Raw genomic sequence first — 20,071 nt, 5'->3', positions numbered from 1 at the left:
CTTTGAAATAGTTCTAACTATAAGCTACGTGGCATGATTTTAGATAGAAGTGTAACTAATATCATTTCAAACACATGTCCCTTATTATTAGCAATAATATTAATGTCAAATAATAAATTATAAATAATAAATAAATATGATTAAGTCATATTTGTTTTCTTTATTATAAAATTATATAATTATAATTTATACTATCAAATATATATAAATAAATATTATTACGTGTATAAAAAGACGAGATCAAAACCTATAATAAAATAATTTAAGAAAAATCACTATCAACAAAATACATCTAACAAATTATATTTTTCTGTGATTACAAAAATATAATTATTATTTTAATAATTACACTTTCTTTCTATTATTCGAGCGCACAGCAATCGAGACTGAAAATTTAATTGACTGTAGTCTGTACAGGATAATTACTATGGTTTATATAAATATAAAAGGAGGATTTGTAGCTAAAACATAATATGGTTACAAAGAAGAAGACCACCCGAACTAATTCTACGTCTTTGGCACCAAATTTCATGCAAAAATGCCTCGTTGCCTTTGGTGTTTAGATAGTCACTCACATCGAACTGCGACGTTTTGGCTCCAATTGAAGAGGATTGGGTCTGGTTATGGTACCTTCCTTGTTCTCCAAATTTAGTTCCTCTATCTTCTCCAATACTTACTGAAGGGCAATCGCTAAATGCTGGGCTCCAACTCCCATTGCTGCTCCTAAATTGGTTGCTCAGATCTTGAATACTGGGTGCTTCCTATTATTTACATTTAAAAAGAAAAAAGACAGACAACGAGTCAAGATGATTTACATAACCAACAAAAGTTTGCCTTCGTTGTTAATATGTGATTTTTAATTTTTCTTTAAAGCTATGTATTACGAAACTTCGAAACCAAGCAACATAGATAAAAACAACATGCAAAAGTTGCTAAGTAATAGTTAGTAAATGTTACAATTAGACTTGCATGAGAATCAGAATTTCCATCCTAAACTGAAACTATGACGGAACTTCAATATAGAACCTAGACCTGAAGCGAGGCGACCCAAATGTTGACATATCTAATGGCAATTAGCATATGTGCATGTCAAGATTACCTGAGAAAGATCGGGTTTATTCTCAAACAATGATGGAGAAGCATCATTAGAAGTCTCCCACTGTAACCAAGGAAGTATTACACCATCCATTTCGACAGGGACGGATTTAAACACTGCTGGACCCTGGAAATTTGGTGTCTTTGTTATCCCCCATATACTTGAATTAGTATCACTCCTGTCCCCATCTAATGATGAAATATCTGTGTCTTCAACATTTGAAATGAAATCTTCAATATACCTTTCGGCCTCCTTGGTTAATTGCTTCGACATTGTATTTTGATCATGGCTCTTCTGCGGGAAATAATTAGTATATTGATGAAACGATCAAAAGAACTATCAATCCCCTTTTTTAGATCAAAGAACATCAGAATATAATGCATTGTTGCAGGGAGTGTGAGGGGCAGTTGTACCTTTCTAGCTCGAAATGATTTCTCTACAATGGAGTTCTTTGGTTCGGAAAGCAATTCTTTGACAATTTTAGAGAGCTCTCTGCCATGTTTCTCCAACAGAATCTCCGCTGATAAATCTTGTCTACGCTTCTCTGTCTGTCAATTCAAAAATAATAATAAAATCAATTATCTATGTACTCCAGATTGAGGGACAGAGCCTCAATTAAGGAAATAAAATGCATCCAAGGTTAAAAGTAATAGTTAATTTAGGGTAACTGTTGCCTGCTAATGAAGAATACATAAAAAACCATGTTAGTATGCATCAAAAGTACTACAGAACATTATGATTTCTTCGTCTAAAGCACTGCATTGCAACCTTATTTTTGGTTATAAAGTAAAAATCTGGCAGAGACATCAGTTTGGCTGGGGTAATCATGAACCTACAAGATTAAGGCCTAGTTTAGGAATGCTTTTCAAAAGTGCTTTTTGGGGAAAAAAGCACTTTTGGGGAGAAGCTAAAATTTTCAGCTTCCGAAAAAAGTGCTTTTGGGCCAATTTTTGTCTTGGGAGAAGCACTTTTTCTCTCAAAAAGCAGCTTGTTTAGGGATGCTTTTTATCCCAAAAGTGCTTCTTAGAAACAATACTAAACAGACCCTTAAGTCTCTGAGTGGAACTAATACATCTCCAACAACATGAATGTATTCTACTAAGTGCACTGCCTAACTAGTTTAAGACTCAAGAAGCCACACGCAGGTGCAACTAGCAACCCTGCTGTACACATAGGAAAAAAAAAAAGGATTTTAAGTATTTATTACTTAATTAAAACACCCTTTCCTAGGTATGTCATATAAATAACCATACATCACATATATGGTAAATATTGCACCTTTTCCAATTTTGTTATGCACTTCCTTCTAATTGTAGACACAGCTTGAAGAAAATCAGAATTGTCAAGATGCAAACTTCCATCACTTGCTATGTTGGACATTTTTGTTTTCACCATTGCCTGCATAAACCATGAGGCCATCCAACAAGTTTAGCAGATAAAATCAATGCAGCAAATTCAGCTTAGGGAAAAAACAGGAGATCGAAGAATTACAAACTTGTTCAAGTTGTGTCTTGATCTCTTCCACGGCATGTCTAAGCTCTTTCCGCATTGCAGCGTACAACGCACCATTCACATTATCACCAGTGGGGTGTGCCTCTCCCTAACAGGTAGGAAATACAAGAGTCAGAGCATTAGCAAACATCTTCCTAGTTGTAGTTATAAAAATCATGATTTTCTAAAATAGGTATCCAACCTTTTTCTGTGCATAAACCGCTCGTATTATCCTCTCCATCCCACTTTTATTAGAAAGAGCATCCCCCCTATCATCATCAGTTATAGCAGAAGTGTGGTTCTGATTCCATAGACATAAATTTCATTAAGCTTATGAAACAAATTTGACTAGAATGAGTTTCCAAAGATGCTAACAGATCCAAGTACAGTGATTAACCCTACCACTAAACAGCATCCTTAGATAAAATACCACTTAACTACTTGGTGAAAAATAAAAGTTAGAACAACCTGTTTCCAGGTAAAAGACAAAGCTTACTGAGTAACCGTCATGATATTTTAAGTCCTTTTGGCTAAGAGACCTTCTCAGTCCTTGTCTATTTGAAGCTGTTGGTTTATGAGTCGAGGATATCTGATAGTTTTCACCAATGGAACTTCTCATACTAGCGCGGTTGCTTGAGTTCTGAGGATGATCTAGATCACTCTGCCATTTTTAGGAAGAAGAAATGCATAAAATTAGCATATTATTGTTCCCAGTACAATTGGAAAAACCACCGTGCTTATTTAAAGCAAACCACACTATTCAACTTGACCAAGTCCGGTACGTTACTGTCTACAATCAATGATACTTCATCCTTAATATAGGTGAAAGAAAATTATTTGACTAATTTTGGGAAAGTTCAGAAATCCTCATTTACTTTCTTCAAATGCAATGCAGAACTACGTAAGCTGATCGAACTTCAAAGATTATACACTTAACTAGGGGGGAATATTTGTCATCTAAATCATGGAAATTCTCAAAAGAAACAACAAAGAAGGAACTTGTCTAGATTCAGGACATAAACTTAGCAACACACTTGAAATACTTGAAAAGGAGGCAATAAGTCCCTACTTAATAATCTGACTTTTATTCTCATTTTGGCTGGTGCATTTTAAGTTTTAAACTTCAACCACGGAATGTCATTAAGGAGATGTTACAAGTGCATCCTTCATTTACTTTCTTCAGATGCAATGCAAAACTACTAAGGTTGAGCAAAGATCATCAACTGTTTAAGTAGAGAAAATATTTGTCGTCAAAATAATGGAAATCCTCAAAAGAATGCAATGAATGAACTTAATCTAGATTCGGACGGTAAACTTTAACAATGGCGCTTGCAACACTTGAATCATGGAATGTCATTAAGGAGAGATGTTAAAAGCGCATGCCCCGGGGTGATAAAAGTTTAGTTGGCTTGTCCACGTAAATTGATTTTTGCGTCTAAGTTAAACAAAAGTCACCCACAGAACAAGCAAACAGATAGCGAAGTTCAATCTCTGGATAATGTATCATTAGAACATCCGATTTAGACAATTATAATAGACCGTTAAGCCTAATACAGCTAAACATTCTAATATGGCAACGAATTCTTCTAAATAATGAGCACAGAGAATCGACCAAAAGAAATACTAATGGCGAGAATAGTACCTCAGAATCACTAATTTGATATCGAGCAACCGAGACCGATCTCCTTCTCCTGGAGTTAGCAGTGTCCGAAGTTAACCTTCCTCCACTACCACTATTTACAGAACTGCCACTGGTTCGTCGCCTGGACACCGATCGTCCTCTTCTCTGAACCACATTCTCTACTACTCCTCCTTCGCCATTACGAGGGCTGACGTTAGCATTCCACGAAGCCGACCGTCCTCTGAGGGAGGAGTCAAAGAGCTCAATGGCGAGATCGTCGAGACTAATCTCCGGTAACCCCGATCCCCTGGCGGTATTGACGGTTCTCCCTCTGGTCTTTGGAGCTGGAGTAGTCTCGTCGTCGTCGTCGTCGTCAGCAAGACGGCGCGAAAATCTGCTGAGACTCCTAGCGCGGCGGTGAACGGAAGCGCGGTTGGAAGAAGATACATCGGCTGAGTCACCGAGTGAAGATCTCTTGGAAGTCGATTTGAAAGCAGAAGTTGCCATTGAAAGAACAACAAACAGAGAGCAGAAACAACGAAATTGAAATGAACAATGTAGAAAAATGTTGGAATATGGAATTTATAGGGGATTTAAAGAGGGTATCATTTTGAGACATTTAATTCCGAATCACGAAATCAAAAGAACGTACCCTAAAAAGGGGGGAAAAAACCAGTAAGAAGAAAAGAGATAGAGAAAGTACAACTCAACAATGACGAAGGTAGCTAACGCAGTGAAAACAGGAAGTAACAATTCTTTGCAAAAAAAAAAAAAAATTTGGCGGAGAGGTAGAAATTAAAGGGGAAATTCAAAATATGGAACTGTTTTAACTGATACCGGGTTCAAATTTTGGTCCCCTTCAAAGCTAATATTTAAAAAAATTAAATTACTTTTTAAAACATTTACAAGTATGTAAATACAATTAGTTCAATTCAAAATAATCTAAAATATTCGTCCAAATAATAATAATCTAAATTAAAACCTACTTAATACTGAAACTAATGACTCGCAATCACGCACCACTGTAATATTTATTACAAAATAATAATTCTTGGAAATCTAAAGAATTTATACAAAAATGAATCAAAGTTTTTTTCCTGCGCTTTTCCTATTCATTCGCGGCTTTCCTGTCATTTCAGTAGTTAAATATCTCATCAGTCCCTGTAATTTTCATAAATTTAAATTTTAATCAATATACTTTTTAGTTTTAGGAGTGATTTAATTATTAATATTAAATTTATTGCATATAATAATAAAATTGAATTTAATAAAATAATTTTAATAATACTGATTATTAGATTTAAATTTTAAAACAACTAAATCTCATACTATATTTTAAGTTTTTAAAATCTCTGTTTTTTTTTTACTTTCTTTTATAATAATTATCACCGAACAAAGACAGACACTTAAATTTGCATTAATCATAACCAGCCAATCCAAGCTTCATTCAAACAAATAGAAAATATAAAATTTTTTGAGTCATAATTTCACATATTCCACTCTCATGATATACAAACATCGATCTCCCCTTTCTACTAATTTTGTGTCTTTATATAAAGATAACTAATTCGAACCTACATGATCACAAGACTCTTGCCAAATGCAAGTTGCAAATTTTCTTAGATCCTTTGATGTAGATTCTCTCTCCACGTGCAAAATTATACGTAAGTTTGTTTCGGATTTGGGTCGGGTCACTCAATTTGCTGACCATCTCATCGCTAATAACTTTGGAGTTTCAAAAGGAAAAATATTATTCAAACTAGTATAGCAAGATTATACCTGGAGAATTATAGAGTAAATTTCCTCGACAACGGAAGGATTAAACGTAGGAGAAACTCAGATATCGTTTCATTTAAACAGATAAAGAGGTAAAAACTATTGACATAAGACTCTAAACAAGGCTTATTTCTTTAAACTCATGGCCTCCACCATAGATACGGAACAAGGTAAGGATCGATCCGTGAAATTACATACAGCTGCCGAGACAATCCAGCCGACCAACTTACTTAGCTTTCAAAACAGCATCCACGTGAATGATAAGGTCAACAACACGGGTGCTGCGAAACAGAATACAAAATAAATTTCCAATTGGTTCGATCAGGGTATAAAAGGTTGTTTGTCTGCACTTAAATGATGTATTAAAGCCGCTGCAGGATATATTACCTGTAGCCCCATTCATTGTCGTACCAAGAGACAAGCTTGGCAAAATTTTTATTCAGAGCTATTCCGGCTTTTGCATCAAAGATACTCGACCTGGATAACCGAGCACACATATTATCAATTTAGTTTAACTTGTATTTATCAGACCACCTAAACCATTAAACTAACTCGAACCCAGAAACTAAAACCAAAGAAAATGATGACTCGCCCTTGATTATTTATGCACTTGGGGTCTGTGTATCATATGTGAGTCTTTCAACCTAAATAATAACATGATCTTTTATATATGCATCATAGAGTCACACCCTTGACAATTTATGTACTTGGAGTCATATATCAATACTGCTAAAATATGTTTGGCACGAAGTACAGGAGTTAATCCCTAATGTTATTGTAGATGTCCATTTATCTTTACCTGCTGTCACCGACGAAGTCAGTGGAAACCAAATCTTCATCAGTGTAACCCAAGATTCCCTTTAATTCTCCCTCGGACGCCGCCCTATAACAATACAAAGTAGAAACGGTGTATTAGAATTTACAAGTAAATAAAGAAGGGAATGAAAAGACTTGGAAAAGGAACTCCACCACTGTTTAGTTAATAAGATAATGTTAGCCATTACCAAAGTATTGAATTTGCCAACAACATACAGGAATAGACATCTATACCCTAGATATTATAGAAATAGCTCAAAAATGGAACCCTTTAAACTAAAAGATAGAATATATTCCTTACTTAATAGCAGCTTTGATTTCATCATAAGAGGCTGCTTTCTCTAGTCTTACTGTGAGGTCAACCACTGAAACATCAACGGTGGGAACACGGAAAGCCATTCCAGTTAATTTTCCATTCAAGGCAGGAAGCACTTTTCCAACAGCCTGGTCACAACCAGAATTCATCGCAAAAATGTATTAGCATTGCTGCATTGGATGTATACATGGAGAGAGATACCAAGGAAAAGCAACCTCACCCACTGCAAATCAAGGTCCTGTATGCTTACTATTGGAAAGGGAAATTTATCAAACTGGTTATCTTTCTATTTTGTAATGAAAAGATCTTATAAAAAATGAACCTCTAGAAAATATAAGAACAATAATTATGAAGTACGAGTCAGAGTTCGTATCAACTCTCTAAAGCTACAATCTAGACACAATTCTAACCTTAGCAGCTCCAGTACTGCTAGGAATGATGTTGAACGAAGCAGCTCTTCCTCCTCTCCAGTCCTTCATTGATGGACCATCCACAGTTTTTTGAGTAGCTGAGTAGGAGTAAAATAAGATAAACAGAACATACTATGTTACTTTAACAGTGAGAAATCTGTTTCCAAGCTTACCCGTAATAGAATGAACCGTTGTCATAAGTCCCTCAATGATGCCGAATTTGTCATGAATAACCTGTAACTCAAGGCAAGATTAATCAATATAATGTCAAGCGTAAGGATCAAGACAATCAAGAATAACATTCAAAGATAAACCTTAGCAAGGGGAGCAAGACAGTTGGTAGTGCAGCTAGCATTGGAAATAATGTCATATTCCGGCTTGTAATCCTTCTCATTAACACCCATGACAAACATGGGAGCATCCTTGCTTGGGGCAGATATAATTACTTTCTTAGCACCACCCTGATAAGCAATCAACCAAACATCACGTGAGAAAATCAGCGTGTAATTTTAATACAACATAAATCAAAAGCAAAAAAACTTACAATTCAACGTAAAGCATTCATAAACGGATCGAGGTATTCATAATTCAAACAATATAGAATCCAACACGAAGAACAAATAAATCATAGAATACCTTCAAGTGGGCAGCTGCCTTGTCTTTGTCAGTGAACACTCCAGTTGATTCAACAATGTATTCAGCTCCGGTCTCGCCCCATGGAATCTCCTCTGGGTTCCTAAAGTTACATAAAAACACAATTCACTCAGCGGTGAGTCGGTGACTCATCTATAGTGCACAAACAAAGATTAATATTAAAAAATTCCGAAAATAAAGAGCCAATACAAATACCTAATACCGAAAACAGTGACTGGCTTCTCGCCAAACAGAAGGGTCTTCGAATCCTTGACTTTGAGTTCATGATGCTTCCATTGCCCGTGAACACTGTCGTACTTGAACATATATGTCTAACAAAACAGATAACCAGAAAAAACAAAAGACAAAGCAAATAATATTAATCCACTATAAAAAACCAGAGCTTATTCGAAAAAGAAAATTTGAAAGAAAAAGAGAGAAATAAATCAAACAAGAGCAATACCATGTAATCAGTAGTGATAAAAGGATCGTTAACAGCGACGAGTTCAACATCGTCTCTTTGTAAAGCAACTCGAGCCACCAACCTACCGATCCTACCGAATCCTAGTTTTATTCATTTATAATAATAAAAAATGGATTAGATCATCATATTTGAAAAAGATCAAAATCGAAACAAATAAAATCGTTCGTATCGTAGAACGACGTACCGTTGATACCGATCTTCACCTTTGCTGAAAAAAAAATCAAAGGGAAAAAAAAAGAGAAAGAGATTACTAAACGATGAATACTAGATAAAAATTCTAAAAGTAGAGGAAAAAAGGCTATAATAATTACCCATGTGTATAGAGAGGGATAGAACAGAGAGAGAGGAGTGTTGTTCAAAGGCTGAGTGAGCAGAGCAGTGGAATACAGAAATGGCGTAGACGATTTTTAAATTAGACGAAGAGTCTAGTTTAGTTAATAGTTTAGTTTAAAGATTATGCATAATAATAAATTGTAGTTTTATATTTTTTTAATTTAGCTTTTAATATCTTTTGAATTAAATTAAACACTTCATCCTTCAAAATTATTTTTTAATAAAAACGACAAAAATCAATAACTTTTAACCGCATGACAATTCATATATTAATTAATATGCACAATATATTAATATAATATTATTTTTTATATTTTATGTCAATAAATAATTTAAAAATTATAAAATATATAATATAAAAAAATATAGAATACATTAAATTGTTATGTAAATTATCATGTTTAAATTTTAACATTTTAAATAATATTTTTATTTAAAAATCATTTTAATCTTTTTTAAATTAATAATTAAATTTACCTTTATTGAATATCAAATTTAACTTAAAAAATAATAACCAGTTTAATAAAGCTATAGACATTAAAGGTGATTAGTCTACCACTTTCCTCTTCCAGATGGAATTAAGCGGAAATCAAATAGCCGGCAATATTACACATCACACGAATTGAAGCAAAAAGAAACTAATTATATCTCTTAAATTTTTAGGACAATATATTTTAGCCATTCAATTTAATAACTGATTATATTTTTTATTTATTCTGGTACTTAAATTTAGCAATTATATTTATTTATGTCGATAAATTTAAAAATTACAATATTTTGATAATATGGTACTTTAAAATTATGTCATGTCATCATTTAAAAATAAAAATTATATAAATTTCATATGATGATTCAATCACATACAATATTTTAATAATCGGATCTAAAGTTGAATCGATTAAACATATAGTTTTCAATTCAATCAATTTGATGGTTTAACTATTAGATCAATAATAATTTTTTTATTCTTACAGATTTGATTAATTTTAGTTTAATCACTTTAACCCTTTTATTTAAATTAATTTACTAATTAATTTTCGATTCAATTGATCCTATAAACCAATCTAATCATATTCCTAGAATATTATTCATGCTATTAAATTTTTTAAAATCAAAATTTAAGATAGAATTGAATTTAATTGATAACATCAAGTATCAAAATAAATAAATAAAATAGAAATATCAAAGTAAAACCAGTTGAGAAATTGAGGGCCAAAGATTATATAATTTTTATTCAATGTTACTTTTAATAAAATAATAATCACTATCTTAAACCAGACACTTCCAATTGTTTCTGTGGAAAAAAATTTGATGCGCTGATTGTAACGTTGTTTGATTCGATGACCCGGTAATGGGAGGTGACGCGTAGTGATATCAGAACCGTTGATTAAAGGCATCGGGAAAGGCAAAAAGGGATCATGATAACGTGGGGCGAGGGATCGTTGTCGATTATCGAATCGCATTTTAATATAGGAAAGTCTGGAAAAATACGTTTCGGTGGCTATTTGCATCCCACGTCATGTTTTAGGACACGCTGGTTATATGACCGACACGTGTTCACCTCTTCTTTCTCTAGTGGAATTTTCTTTTGGGTGGGTCGGTGGACCAGAGTTCGAATTAAGGCTAAATAGCCCACTTTTAGCCCACTTGTGCTTGAAAAGTGAAAAGGAAATAAATTCTTCTAAATTGAATGAAGAAAATATTTTTTTCCTTTTTATTTTTCTACTCAAATTCCTCGGTAAAGAAATGTAAGTTCTTCTTTACTTATCCTGTTAAACACTTTTCATTAAATATTTTATATTAAATAAAATTTAATATAATCAAATGACGATTTTATTTTTAATACATTGAAAATATTTTATTTGATATATAAAAGTCATCATTATATGTAATAATGGGGTGGACTTTTTATATGTAGTAACGGGGTTGACTAAAGACATTGTATGGATACAAAAGAGAGAATAAGTGGCATAAAATAGAGCAAACTAAATGGTTGTACTTCGGGATGAAATTTGTGGTATAGCTAAGTTCTTATTAGATTTATATTCGTAATTTTAATTTTATAATTTTATATTTCAGAATGTTTTTATTAGGATATAGTTAAGAAGGTTGCGCAAACAATAATACAATTTTAAAATTTTAATTTAACGTAATTGTTAATTTTTTATTAAAATATTATGATTTATTTAATCGTTCAATGTTATAAAAATTTATTTTAGCTTTCTATTTAATTTTTCGTTTTTAGTTTTTAAATTTGTGTTTTTTATCAAATCAGCTTAAAATGATAAAAAAAGTTTAACATTTTTAACTTTGTTGACATAGTATACATGTGGATGATATATAAACACTTAATTAATTTTAAAATTTTTAAAATAAAAACTATTAAAATTATCAAAAATCTAAAAATTAAATAAAAATAATTAGATGTTGACATGTCATCTACATGGCAATTCACGTGTATGACATGTCACCAAAGTTAACAAATATTAACTTTTTCATCTATTTTGGGTGATTTGACAAAAAATATAAGTTCAAATACTAAAAAATAAAAATTTAAATAAAGAACTAAAATAATTTTTTTATAAAGTTGAAAGACCAAAAATAATTATACCTTTTAATAATTAAACAAGACAATAAAATAAATTATTGTTAACCTAATAATGAAATATTGCTACATAAAATAAATTTAGTTTTGGGATGTTGCAATAACAATAATATCAACAAAATTAAAATATTATTTTAAATTTTAATTTAGTGTAATTGAATCCAAATTGATTAAATTAAACAATAAAGCTACTTAAAATAAATTTTATTAATTTAATGTAATTTATTGCATTCACCTTTTAATATTTATTTTTAAACTTTAGAATCTTTTTGGAGATATTTTTGTTTTATATAATGTTTTATAATTATTTAATTTATGTAATTGATATGTTATAATTTTTTAAATTCACCAAATTTTATATATTTTTAATTCTATTGTTTTTATGTTTTATATAATGTTTTATTTGATATTTTTAAAATTATTTTACAATTGATATATTATAAAAATTGAAAATTTTAATTTATTAATTTTATAACTATTATATATTTTTTGAATTTGTATATTTCATATTTTGAATAAAGTTTTTATATTTTATATAATTTTCACAAAATTTTTGAATCTTTTATGTTTTTGAATATATATTTTGAATATTTTATAGTTTATATAATGTTTTTATAATTGTTGTTGATTGTGAGAATCAACAAGAGAAGAATATAGACGAAGAGAGGTGGCAATTCACCCTTGAAGATTCAACCTTGAAGGGTGGGAGTCATTAGGATAAGGTGGAAGAGAATAAAACTTCGGAATATGAGAGAAAAAGACCAGAGTTGGTTAGTTTAGTGAGAGAGTAAAGGTTGTGTTATTGTCTTACTATTCAGGTGTGAGGGTTTATACATCAAGTGTTGGGAACACCATGTGTAAGCATTGTGTTGGTGACAATATCATCTTGGCCATTAATAGATGTGGTAATATGATATTGTAATTTAGTGACGGGACATTATATGATGGATTAGCAATCAATCATATCATAATTGTGAGACAATAAGTATCTTTAACGAAGATAATTCGTGATGGAGGTAAATTTAATAGTGTGATGTTCAGGGTAACATGTGGAGTCGTTTACAGAGGTGATTATTTTATATAGTTTATCTAATTTTTTTTGAAATATTTGAATTTAATAAATGTTTATAATTTTGTACACATATTTGTTAGATATTTTATATAAATATCTTTATTTTTATAATTTTAATGGACGACACATCATCAATTTCATGTATAAAAGAATATCATTTGACGTGGTCTCATCGATTGAATATGCCACTAAATTTTTAACATCGTCAGATTTTTAGATGAGAAGTATAAATAAATAATAAGTTATATATAAAATAAGATTAAAGAAAATAGACGCAAGAAGTTTAATTCAGAATTTAATTTACGACATGAGATAATAAAAACAGTAGGAAAATAATAACAATGTGGAGGCAAATATTAACCTAAAGCTAAACCCAATCAGGTCATGCAATCCAATATGATATATTGTAAGTTGGAAATTCAAATATGAAAATCAGCTACATATTCTGAATTTGCCTTTAGAAATTTCACAAATTTGACATGTAATTCAGAGTTATCTTCGAGTAAATTACGATTTATGTTAAAGATTTGTGATTATCTTTATAATAATATTATTTTAAAAATTAAATTTACAGGAATGCAATTTACATTACCATTACATTTAATAAATAAGTGGATATTATTAATAAAAATATAGGATTATGTATTTTTTCTTTTAACCCATGTTATTAGAAAAAAGTATCAAAATCCATATATGTAGAAAATAGGCAATCTGTTTTGTATAAAACACCAACTTTATCTTTTCTCCAATAGCAAAAACCGGATGAAAAGAATAGAGATAAACAGACTTCTACTTTGAAATAATAATAAATTTGATTTTTCATTTTTTTCAAGTATTAGGGTAGTACGAGGGTTTAGCGGGTTTGCCAAATGGGCTTTCGAACTGAACTGAACTTCGAACAAAAAAAAAGAAAGAAAAGAAAACTGAACGGAACTCACATTTTATACACAACAACGTTTTAGAATGGCTATTAGCTGCGACGTCGTCTTAGTGTGTATTAGAGTTACTTCTATCCCTTCCTCTACTTCGCGTTGTATTGGCAACTTTCTTTTTTTCTCTATCTACAGTGCAATGGCGACCGCCGTCTTAGCTCCGGACCCGAAAAAGCTCCCGCGCCCGGGTCGGGGCGGGTTTCAAGCTCATGGATTAACGGAAGAAGAGGCCCGGGTTCGAGCTATCGCCGAAATTGTGAACTCCATGGTGGAACTGTCACGGAAGAACCAAACGGTGGACCTCAACGCGATCAAATCCGCCGCATGTCGAAAATACGGGCTCGCACGTGCGCCGAAGCTTGTGGAGATGATCGCGGCACTTCCTGAGTCAGACCGTGAGTCCCTTCTTCCAAAACTCCGAGCCAAACCAGTCCGAACCGCTTCCGGAATCGCAATCGTGGCGGTTATGTCGAAGCCGCATCGGTGCCCGCATATTGCCACTACGGGTAACATTTGTGTATATTGCCCCGGTGGACCAGATTCGGATTTTGAGTATAGTACTCAGTCGTATACTGGATATGAGCCAACTAGCCTGCGAGCAATTCGAGCCAGGTAACCTTTTTCCCTTGCTTTTTCCTTTTTGGAGTAATTAATTAGCTTATTTTGATGTTTTGAACTCGTTGCTTCTGTTTTGATAGAGGAACTTTTCAAATATGACTTTTTAGTTAAATTTTGAACTTTGTGAACTCATTTTTGTTCATTGAAATCAATAGGAGCTGTCTATTAGCTTTAGATTGTGTTGGAATGTTAGGGTGAATGCGGGTGTAATCGAACCGAGTTGAGATCAAGCTGTGAGAAGCTTCAAGCTCCACTTGAAATTCAAAGCTTGGAGCTTGACTCATGCTTGTTCAAGTTTTAGTTTTAAAGCTTGAGCTTTCTTGATTAAGCTGTTTACCTAGTAAAATGAACTCAATTCTATGCTTGACTTTAAGCTTGATTATTTGTGTTTGAGCTCCAATTGAAAATTTTCAATGCTAATTAGAAATAAGAAGCTTGATGAGGCTTGTAAATTACTTCAATCAAGCACTAAGATACTCAATTCAGCTCACTTGATAGATCGAGCTGCTTGAGCTCAACTTGATGAGGGTTGAGCCCAAGTTTGAGTTATTTTAGATCAAACCCGAATAACTTGCAATTATAAGTGTCTTGTTTACACCCCTAGGGGTGAAAAAGCACTCATTTATTTTACCTCAAATTATTCTGGCATTTTGGTTTTTGCGTGAACCGGCTTTTGAGAATCCAAATGTCATGCCAAAATTTGCAGTAGTTATGCTTCATGATCATTGGTGAGAGAGAGAGAAGAGAGTCTTGCATTTGTTCAGTTCTGTTGGATTAAATTCTGAGGAAAACGTGATCTATAATGATTCCAGGTATAATCCATATGTCCAGGCAAGAAGCCGTATAGATCAGCTGAAGCGATTGGGTCACAGTGTCGACAAGGTTTGTATCTTCTCTATATAAAGTATTTGCTTTTGTTTTATGGCTTTGAATTCTATCAAATAATTAGAACTTAGAAGTTGACCTTTGGTGCTCTTAACAGTAAGGTTATGCGAGTTGCAGGTTGAATTCATCTTGATGGGTGGTACTTTCATGTCACTGCCTGCAGATTACCGAGATTATTTTATTAGGAATCTTCATGATGCTTTATCCGGACACACTTCTGCCAATGTTGAAGAGGCGGTTGCCTACTCTGAACATAGTGCAGTGAAGTGCATTGGAATGACAATTGAAACGTAGGTTATCATGCAGTTGCCTACGCATGTGTTTTTCCCATGCTATTACTGGAATTAATATTTAAAGAATTGTCAGTTTTAATTTATTTTCTAGTGATTAGGACTCAAAAATGAATATCGGCATTTATCAGTATTCATGCATTTATTTTCTTAAAAGAAAAAAAGAATTTCAAGAAATGGGGTTGCTAGGTATGACATCACTTGCTATGCTGTTGCATAAAACCAGGCAGGGATGAAAGAAGTCATGTAATAATAGCACGCTAGTTGAAAATATGCTTTTACTGCAGTTTTCTATTTCAGAAACATGTAATATAAATTTGTTTGATTTTGACTTATCTCCTTTGTCATAATACACCTTTCATGATTAATTTAAGGTTTACTTCTTCAAAAAAAAAAAAGAAAAAGGTTGACTTCTTCTGATTCCAATCTGCAGTAGGCCAGACTATTGTCTCGGCCCTCATTTGCGCCAAATGCTTTCTTATGGTTGTACACGATTGGAGATTGGAGTTCAAAGCACATATGAGGATGTCGCTCGTGACACTAATAGAGGACACACTGTTGCTGCAGTAGCTGATTGTTTTTGCTTGGCGAAAGATGCTGGTTTTAAGGTATCTTAAACACCAAACCGTACATACTATTCTCTTAGTTTAAGAAGACAAATACCTTTCCTCTATTTATCTCTATATAGTACAAATGAATCCCCTTTTCTCCACTTGGTCTTCATTGTCCTCTCTCCTGTCTTTTGCCTTTCAACATGTAGTTCAGCCATTACCAAAAGATTTGTTGAATGCTGAACAGTGTTGTCTAGCACTAGCCGTATGCCAAATTGACTGAAATCATTTTTCATGCAATGGATTATGCAGCTTAATTATCAGTTTTTGCATTTTATATATTTAGGTTCTTTTGATTTTATCCACTTCTTGATGAACTTTTCCATTTCTTTTCTGGAGGTTGTTGCTCATATGATGCCTGATCTTCCTAATGTTGGTGTTGAGAGAGACTTGGAAAGTTTTAAGGAGTTCTTTGAGAGCCCTTTATTTCGAGCCGATGGACTTAAAATTTATCCCACCCTTGTAATTCGTGGAACTGGCCTCTATGAGCTCTGGAAAACTGGCAGGTATAGCTCTCTGTAATTTATTGTTAGAGAATTCTATTGGCCATTATTTTTCTTTGGATATCCGGCTCCTTTTCTGGTTTAGCAGGAAGCTGTAACTGTAGTAATTTACTTTTTCAGGTATAGAAACTACCCACCTGAGCAGCTTGTTGACATTGTGGCGAGGATCTTGGCCATGGTACCTCCTTGGACACGTGTTTATAGGGTTCAGCGTGATATTCCTATGCCTCTGGTTACTTCAGGGGTTGAGAAAGGAAATCTTCGTGAACTAGCCTTAGCGCGTATGGATGACTTGGGCTTGAAGTGTCGAGATGTTCGAACACGTGAAGCTGGTATCCAGGTGAGAAGACACAATGTTGCGCCTCAGGAAACTGTTAATGCTGAAAAGCACATTAACCTTTTGAAAAATGTAATGTATGTGTTTATTTGGATACAGGACATTCACCATAAAATTAGACCTGAAGAAGTTGAGCTTGTTCGACGTGATTATACTGCAAATGAAGGTTGGGAAACATTTTTGTCGTATGAAGATACGCGCCAGGTACTGCAAGTACCCTTTCTTTGTATTGGGGTGTGGGCGGTCACTCTGTCTACAGCTGTCTGTCACATGTGAATAACCATTTCATGTCCTCTTGTCACTGGCCAAATTGCAGGGTCATTCCCGTGTTATTGTAGAAAATTTATGTCATATATCTAACTTTAAACTGTCTCCATCGATCTCAATAATGCATATGCATCTTGATACAATGTCTTGTACCATAGCTGGTTCTGTGCTAAAACCTAATATGCCTTCTTGATTTGAACACAGGATATTCTGGTTGGGTTGTTGCGGCTGCGAAAATGTGGCCGGAACACTACTTGCCCTGAACTAATGGGGAAATGTTCTATTGTCCGTGAACTTCACGTGTATGGAACTGCTGTTCCGGTTCATGGCAGGGATGCTGACAAACTCCAACACCAGGTAATGATAAAATCTTTAGTATTCAAACAGAAAAATGTCCAGGCTCATCTTTATCCAGGTCATCAAGCAACCATTGGCTAACTCTGCACCCGCCCCCTGCACACGTGCGCTTTTCTGTCTTTGCAGGGTTATGGTACACTCTTGATGGAAGAAGCAGAGCGGATTGCGAGCAGAGAGCATAGATCAACAAAAATAGCTGTTATATCCGGGGTAGGAACGCGGCATTACTATAGGAAGTTAGGGTATGAGCTTGAAGGGCCTTACATGGTGAAATATCTTGTTTAACGAGCCTAGTTTTGTGATTAAAGAATTAGTGTAAAATTCTTGCGACATATATAAATCATCAATTTGTTGGCCTGCAGGAAGCCATATTTGTATGCTCTATTTCAATTTTTTTTAAGATGTTGGAGATTTCTACAGATTTTCAAAGAATATGGTATGTGGAGGGTCGTATATTTCCTATTGATCGGTCATGTCATATAAATTCGGTCCGAGTTGTACATCCAATTCCTTTGAAAGGAGTGTTTTTTAAAAAAAAAAAAACTACTTTTATTCGTGTTTATTAAATATGTTGTGTAGTATATATTTTATATTATACAGTACATCTTGGGGAGACATACACAAATTAAGCAAACAAATCACATGGTTTATGTGGATGGAGAGGCATCATTACCTATAAATAAACTCTCCTTCCACTTACTGCTTTATTGAGAAATTGGCAGTTAAATTCATAGCACACAACATCACAAGCAAAGCCGTTTCAGGTTTCAGGTTTCAGCTTTCAGCTTTCAGCTTTCAGCTTTCGCGGACTTAATTTATTGCCAAAATGCGGAGAATTTAGATTTTCGAATATTGAAATATAAAGACATAAAAGAAAGAATTTTATAAACCTTGGCATAAAAAATGCGTGGCTTTAACTTTATCTGTCTTCAACTCATTATTGGTCTACTCTACCTATTTTACTCGAAAGTCTATATAAGTAAGTTTACGATACAGTGACTCAACTTTCAAATAATAATTGAATTATTTGAAAGTTTTTATTTAAATAATTAGAATGTTAAAATTATTATTTTATGGCCGTATTTATTCGTATTGCCTACACCAATTGAAAACTCTTCTTCCGTTTCTCTACAGTTTAATTTTTTTAATGAAACAACATTAAATATTATGAATCTTAGTTTTTTTTCTATCTTTGACATTGATCGTCAAATCAACTTGGATCGAAGATATGTTATGTTGCTCGTTAACATGTAAAATTTACCATATCGATCATTGAATCTTCGTTTGGAGCTTGTTAACCTATTTTTTATTTTAAAAATAACGATCTAGTGACTTAAATGAATATATTTGAATAATTTAATAATTATTTTATAACTTTTTGAAGTTAAGTAACTAAAATGTAAATTTACTAATAGTTTAGTGACCTTGGATGCAGTTTTCCCAATATATAATTTTTTTTTAATTTATGTATATAAATGTACTCCTCTATATATAGATATAGATATAGATTCATATTATAAGTTAAGGGTTGATATCTGTCTTTCCAATAGGAAGTAAATGGAGAAAGAGGTGATGAGTAGTTTGAAAATGGCAGGAAATATATTATGCAGTGCCAGCAGTTTTATCAGAAAATGCATCTTTGGTGTTCTTAGAGTTGGTCCAATCCTCAATCACATTGCTTTAATCATGGACGGAAATCGACGATATGCTAAAAAGCAGAAGCTCTCACACGATGGAGCCGCCGGGGGCGGCGTTCGTTATGATGCTGGCTTTTGGGCTCTCATGGTTATGTTATTGAACTGCCAAGAGCTTGGGGTGAAATATATCACCGCCTATGCCTTCAGCATCGACAATTTCAAGCGGAAACCAGAAGAAGTTGAATCACTTATGACTTCCATGTTAGAGAAATTCCATCTCTTGGATATCCTCGTCAAACTTTTGGCCGTTAGGGTCCATTTCGCTGGGAATTTGGAGCTCTTGAGCAATGAGCTTAGGGCTTCCGCCATGGAACTTACGGAAGCTACGGCTGCGTATTCGAAATCGGTGCTTACGATTTGTATTGCCTACACTTCTAGAGACGAAATCTTGCATGCCGTTCGAGAATCTTGTGAGCAAAAACGCATTGATCTGGAATTCCGTAACGACGACGACAATGAGATAAAGTTGATGAAGGTTGAGAAGAACATGTATATGGCGGTTGCACCGGATCCCGACATTATAATACGGACCGGAGGGGAGAACCGGCTAAGCAATTTCTTGTTGTGGCAGAGTTGTTGGAGTCATTTACATTCCATGTGGGTACTTTGGCCGGAGATTGGTGTATGGAATTTGGTGTTTGCAATCTTGAATTTTCAGAGGAATAAAACCTACTGCTTGGAGATGAAGAAGAAAGAAAAAGAACTGTAATTTGGAAACAATGCGAATTAATTGTTACAATATTTCATGGTTAAACAAGTTTAATTAAAGTAATATCATATGAGGGAGGAGAATCCACCCAGCGTAAAACTAATATTTCGTAATTTCTAACTATTTGTTTTACATAATTTTCAACCATTCAATAAATGTTAGTATTTAATATTTTAGATCGATAAGATAAAGGAATTAGCTCGGTTTGAAAT

The 20,071-nt window shown here is 33.4% G+C and overlaps 4 protein-coding genes across 4 annotated transcripts; 2 read left to right on the top strand and 2 right to left on the bottom strand.

Moving 5' to 3' along the window:
* Window positions 1-276: 276 nt before the first annotated feature.
* LOC108479899 (uncharacterized) lies at window positions 277-5,536 on the bottom strand. Its single transcript, XM_017782749.2, has 8 exons — window positions 4,230-5,536; window positions 3,084-3,248; window positions 2,790-2,888; window positions 2,592-2,696; window positions 2,375-2,494; window positions 1,510-1,644; window positions 1,100-1,390; window positions 277-761 (listed from the first exon to the last, which is right to left on the bottom strand). Exons 1-8 carry the CDS (start codon window positions 4,713-4,715, stop codon window positions 462-464), a joined length of 1,701 nt encoding a protein of 566 aa, XP_017638238.1. The 5' UTR covers window positions 4,716-5,536; the 3' UTR covers window positions 277-461.
* Window positions 5,537-5,941: 405 nt separating this feature from the next.
* Window positions 5,942-9,102, bottom strand: LOC108479997 (glyceraldehyde-3-phosphate dehydrogenase, cytosolic-like). The gene is made up of 12 exons (XM_017782884.2): window positions 8,955-9,102; window positions 8,828-8,851; window positions 8,623-8,723; window positions 8,376-8,491; window positions 8,163-8,262; window positions 7,841-7,987; window positions 7,700-7,760; window positions 7,527-7,624; window positions 7,102-7,244; window positions 6,784-6,867; window positions 6,372-6,461; window positions 5,942-6,265 (listed from the first exon to the last, which is right to left on the bottom strand). Exons 1-12 carry the CDS (start codon window positions 8,956-8,958, stop codon window positions 6,211-6,213), a joined length of 1,023 nt encoding a protein of 340 aa, XP_017638373.1. The 5' UTR covers window positions 8,959-9,102; the 3' UTR covers window positions 5,942-6,210.
* Window positions 9,103-13,513: 4,411 nt separating this feature from the next.
* Window positions 13,514-18,020, top strand: LOC108476749 (elongator complex protein 3-like). Its single transcript, XM_017779053.2, has 9 exons — window positions 13,514-14,197; window positions 15,016-15,085; window positions 15,206-15,378; window positions 15,812-15,986; window positions 16,329-16,495; window positions 16,613-16,832; window positions 16,929-17,033; window positions 17,301-17,453; window positions 17,580-18,020. The coding sequence occupies exons 1-9, from the start codon at window positions 13,617-13,619 to the stop codon at window positions 17,736-17,738; spliced, it is 1,803 nt and encodes a 600-aa protein (XP_017634542.2). The 5' UTR covers window positions 13,514-13,616; the 3' UTR covers window positions 17,739-18,020.
* Window positions 18,021-18,975: 955 nt separating this feature from the next.
* Window positions 18,976-19,979, top strand: LOC108478975 (dehydrodolichyl diphosphate synthase CPT3-like). Its single transcript, XM_017781422.2, has one exon. It carries the CDS (start codon window positions 19,011-19,013, stop codon window positions 19,857-19,859), a length of 849 nt encoding a protein of 282 aa, XP_017636911.2. The 5' UTR covers window positions 18,976-19,010; the 3' UTR covers window positions 19,860-19,979.
* The last annotated feature ends 92 nt before the right edge of the window (window positions 19,980-20,071 follow it).

This window comes from Gossypium arboreum, chromosome 11 (genome assembly GCF_025698485.1).
Source record: "Gossypium arboreum isolate Shixiya-1 chromosome 11, ASM2569848v2, whole genome shotgun sequence".
Lineage (NCBI taxonomy): Eukaryota > Viridiplantae > Streptophyta > Magnoliopsida > Malvales > Malvaceae > Gossypium > Gossypium arboreum.
Note: the sequence above shows the minus strand (reverse complement) of the source record. Positions and strands in the feature narration are given on the sequence as shown.

Bases quoted from the DNA above. Each gene is read 5' to 3' on its own strand.
- LOC108479997 (XM_017782884.2), bottom strand. The intron at 7,245-7,526 runs GTTAGAATTGTG...GGTTGTGACCAG, and splicing joins GCAGTACTGGAGCTGCTAAG to GCTGTTGGAAAAGTGCTTCC. The intron at 6,462-6,783 runs GTAAAGATAAAT...TCGGTTATCCAG, and splicing joins GACTTCGTCGGTGACAGCAG to GTCGAGTATCTTTGATGCAA.
- LOC108476749 (XM_017779053.2), top strand. From the start codon at position 13,617: ATGGCTATTAGCTGCGACGTCGTCTTAGTGTGTATTAGAGTTACTTCT. The intron at 15,379-15,811 runs GTAGGTTATCAT...TCCAATCTGCAG, and splicing joins ATTGGAATGACAATTGAAAC to TAGGCCAGACTATTGTCTCG. The intron at 17,454-17,579 runs GTAATGATAAAA...CTGTCTTTGCAG, and splicing joins CTGACAAACTCCAACACCAG to GGTTATGGTACACTCTTGAT.
- LOC108479899 (XM_017782749.2), bottom strand. From the start codon at position 4,715: ATGGCAACTTCTGCTTTCAAATCGACTTCCAAGAGATCTTCACTCGGT. The intron at 2,697-2,789 runs GTTGGATACCTA...CCTACCTGTTAG, and splicing joins CGGTTTATGCACAGAAAAAG to GGAGAGGCACACCCCACTGG. The intron at 762-1,099 runs GTAATCTTGACA...TGTAAATAATAG, and splicing joins ATAAACCCGATCTTTCTCAG to GAAGCACCCAGTATTCAAGA.
- LOC108478975 (XM_017781422.2), top strand. From the start codon at position 19,011: ATGGAGAAAGAGGTGATGAGTAGTTTGAAAATGGCAGGAAATATATTA.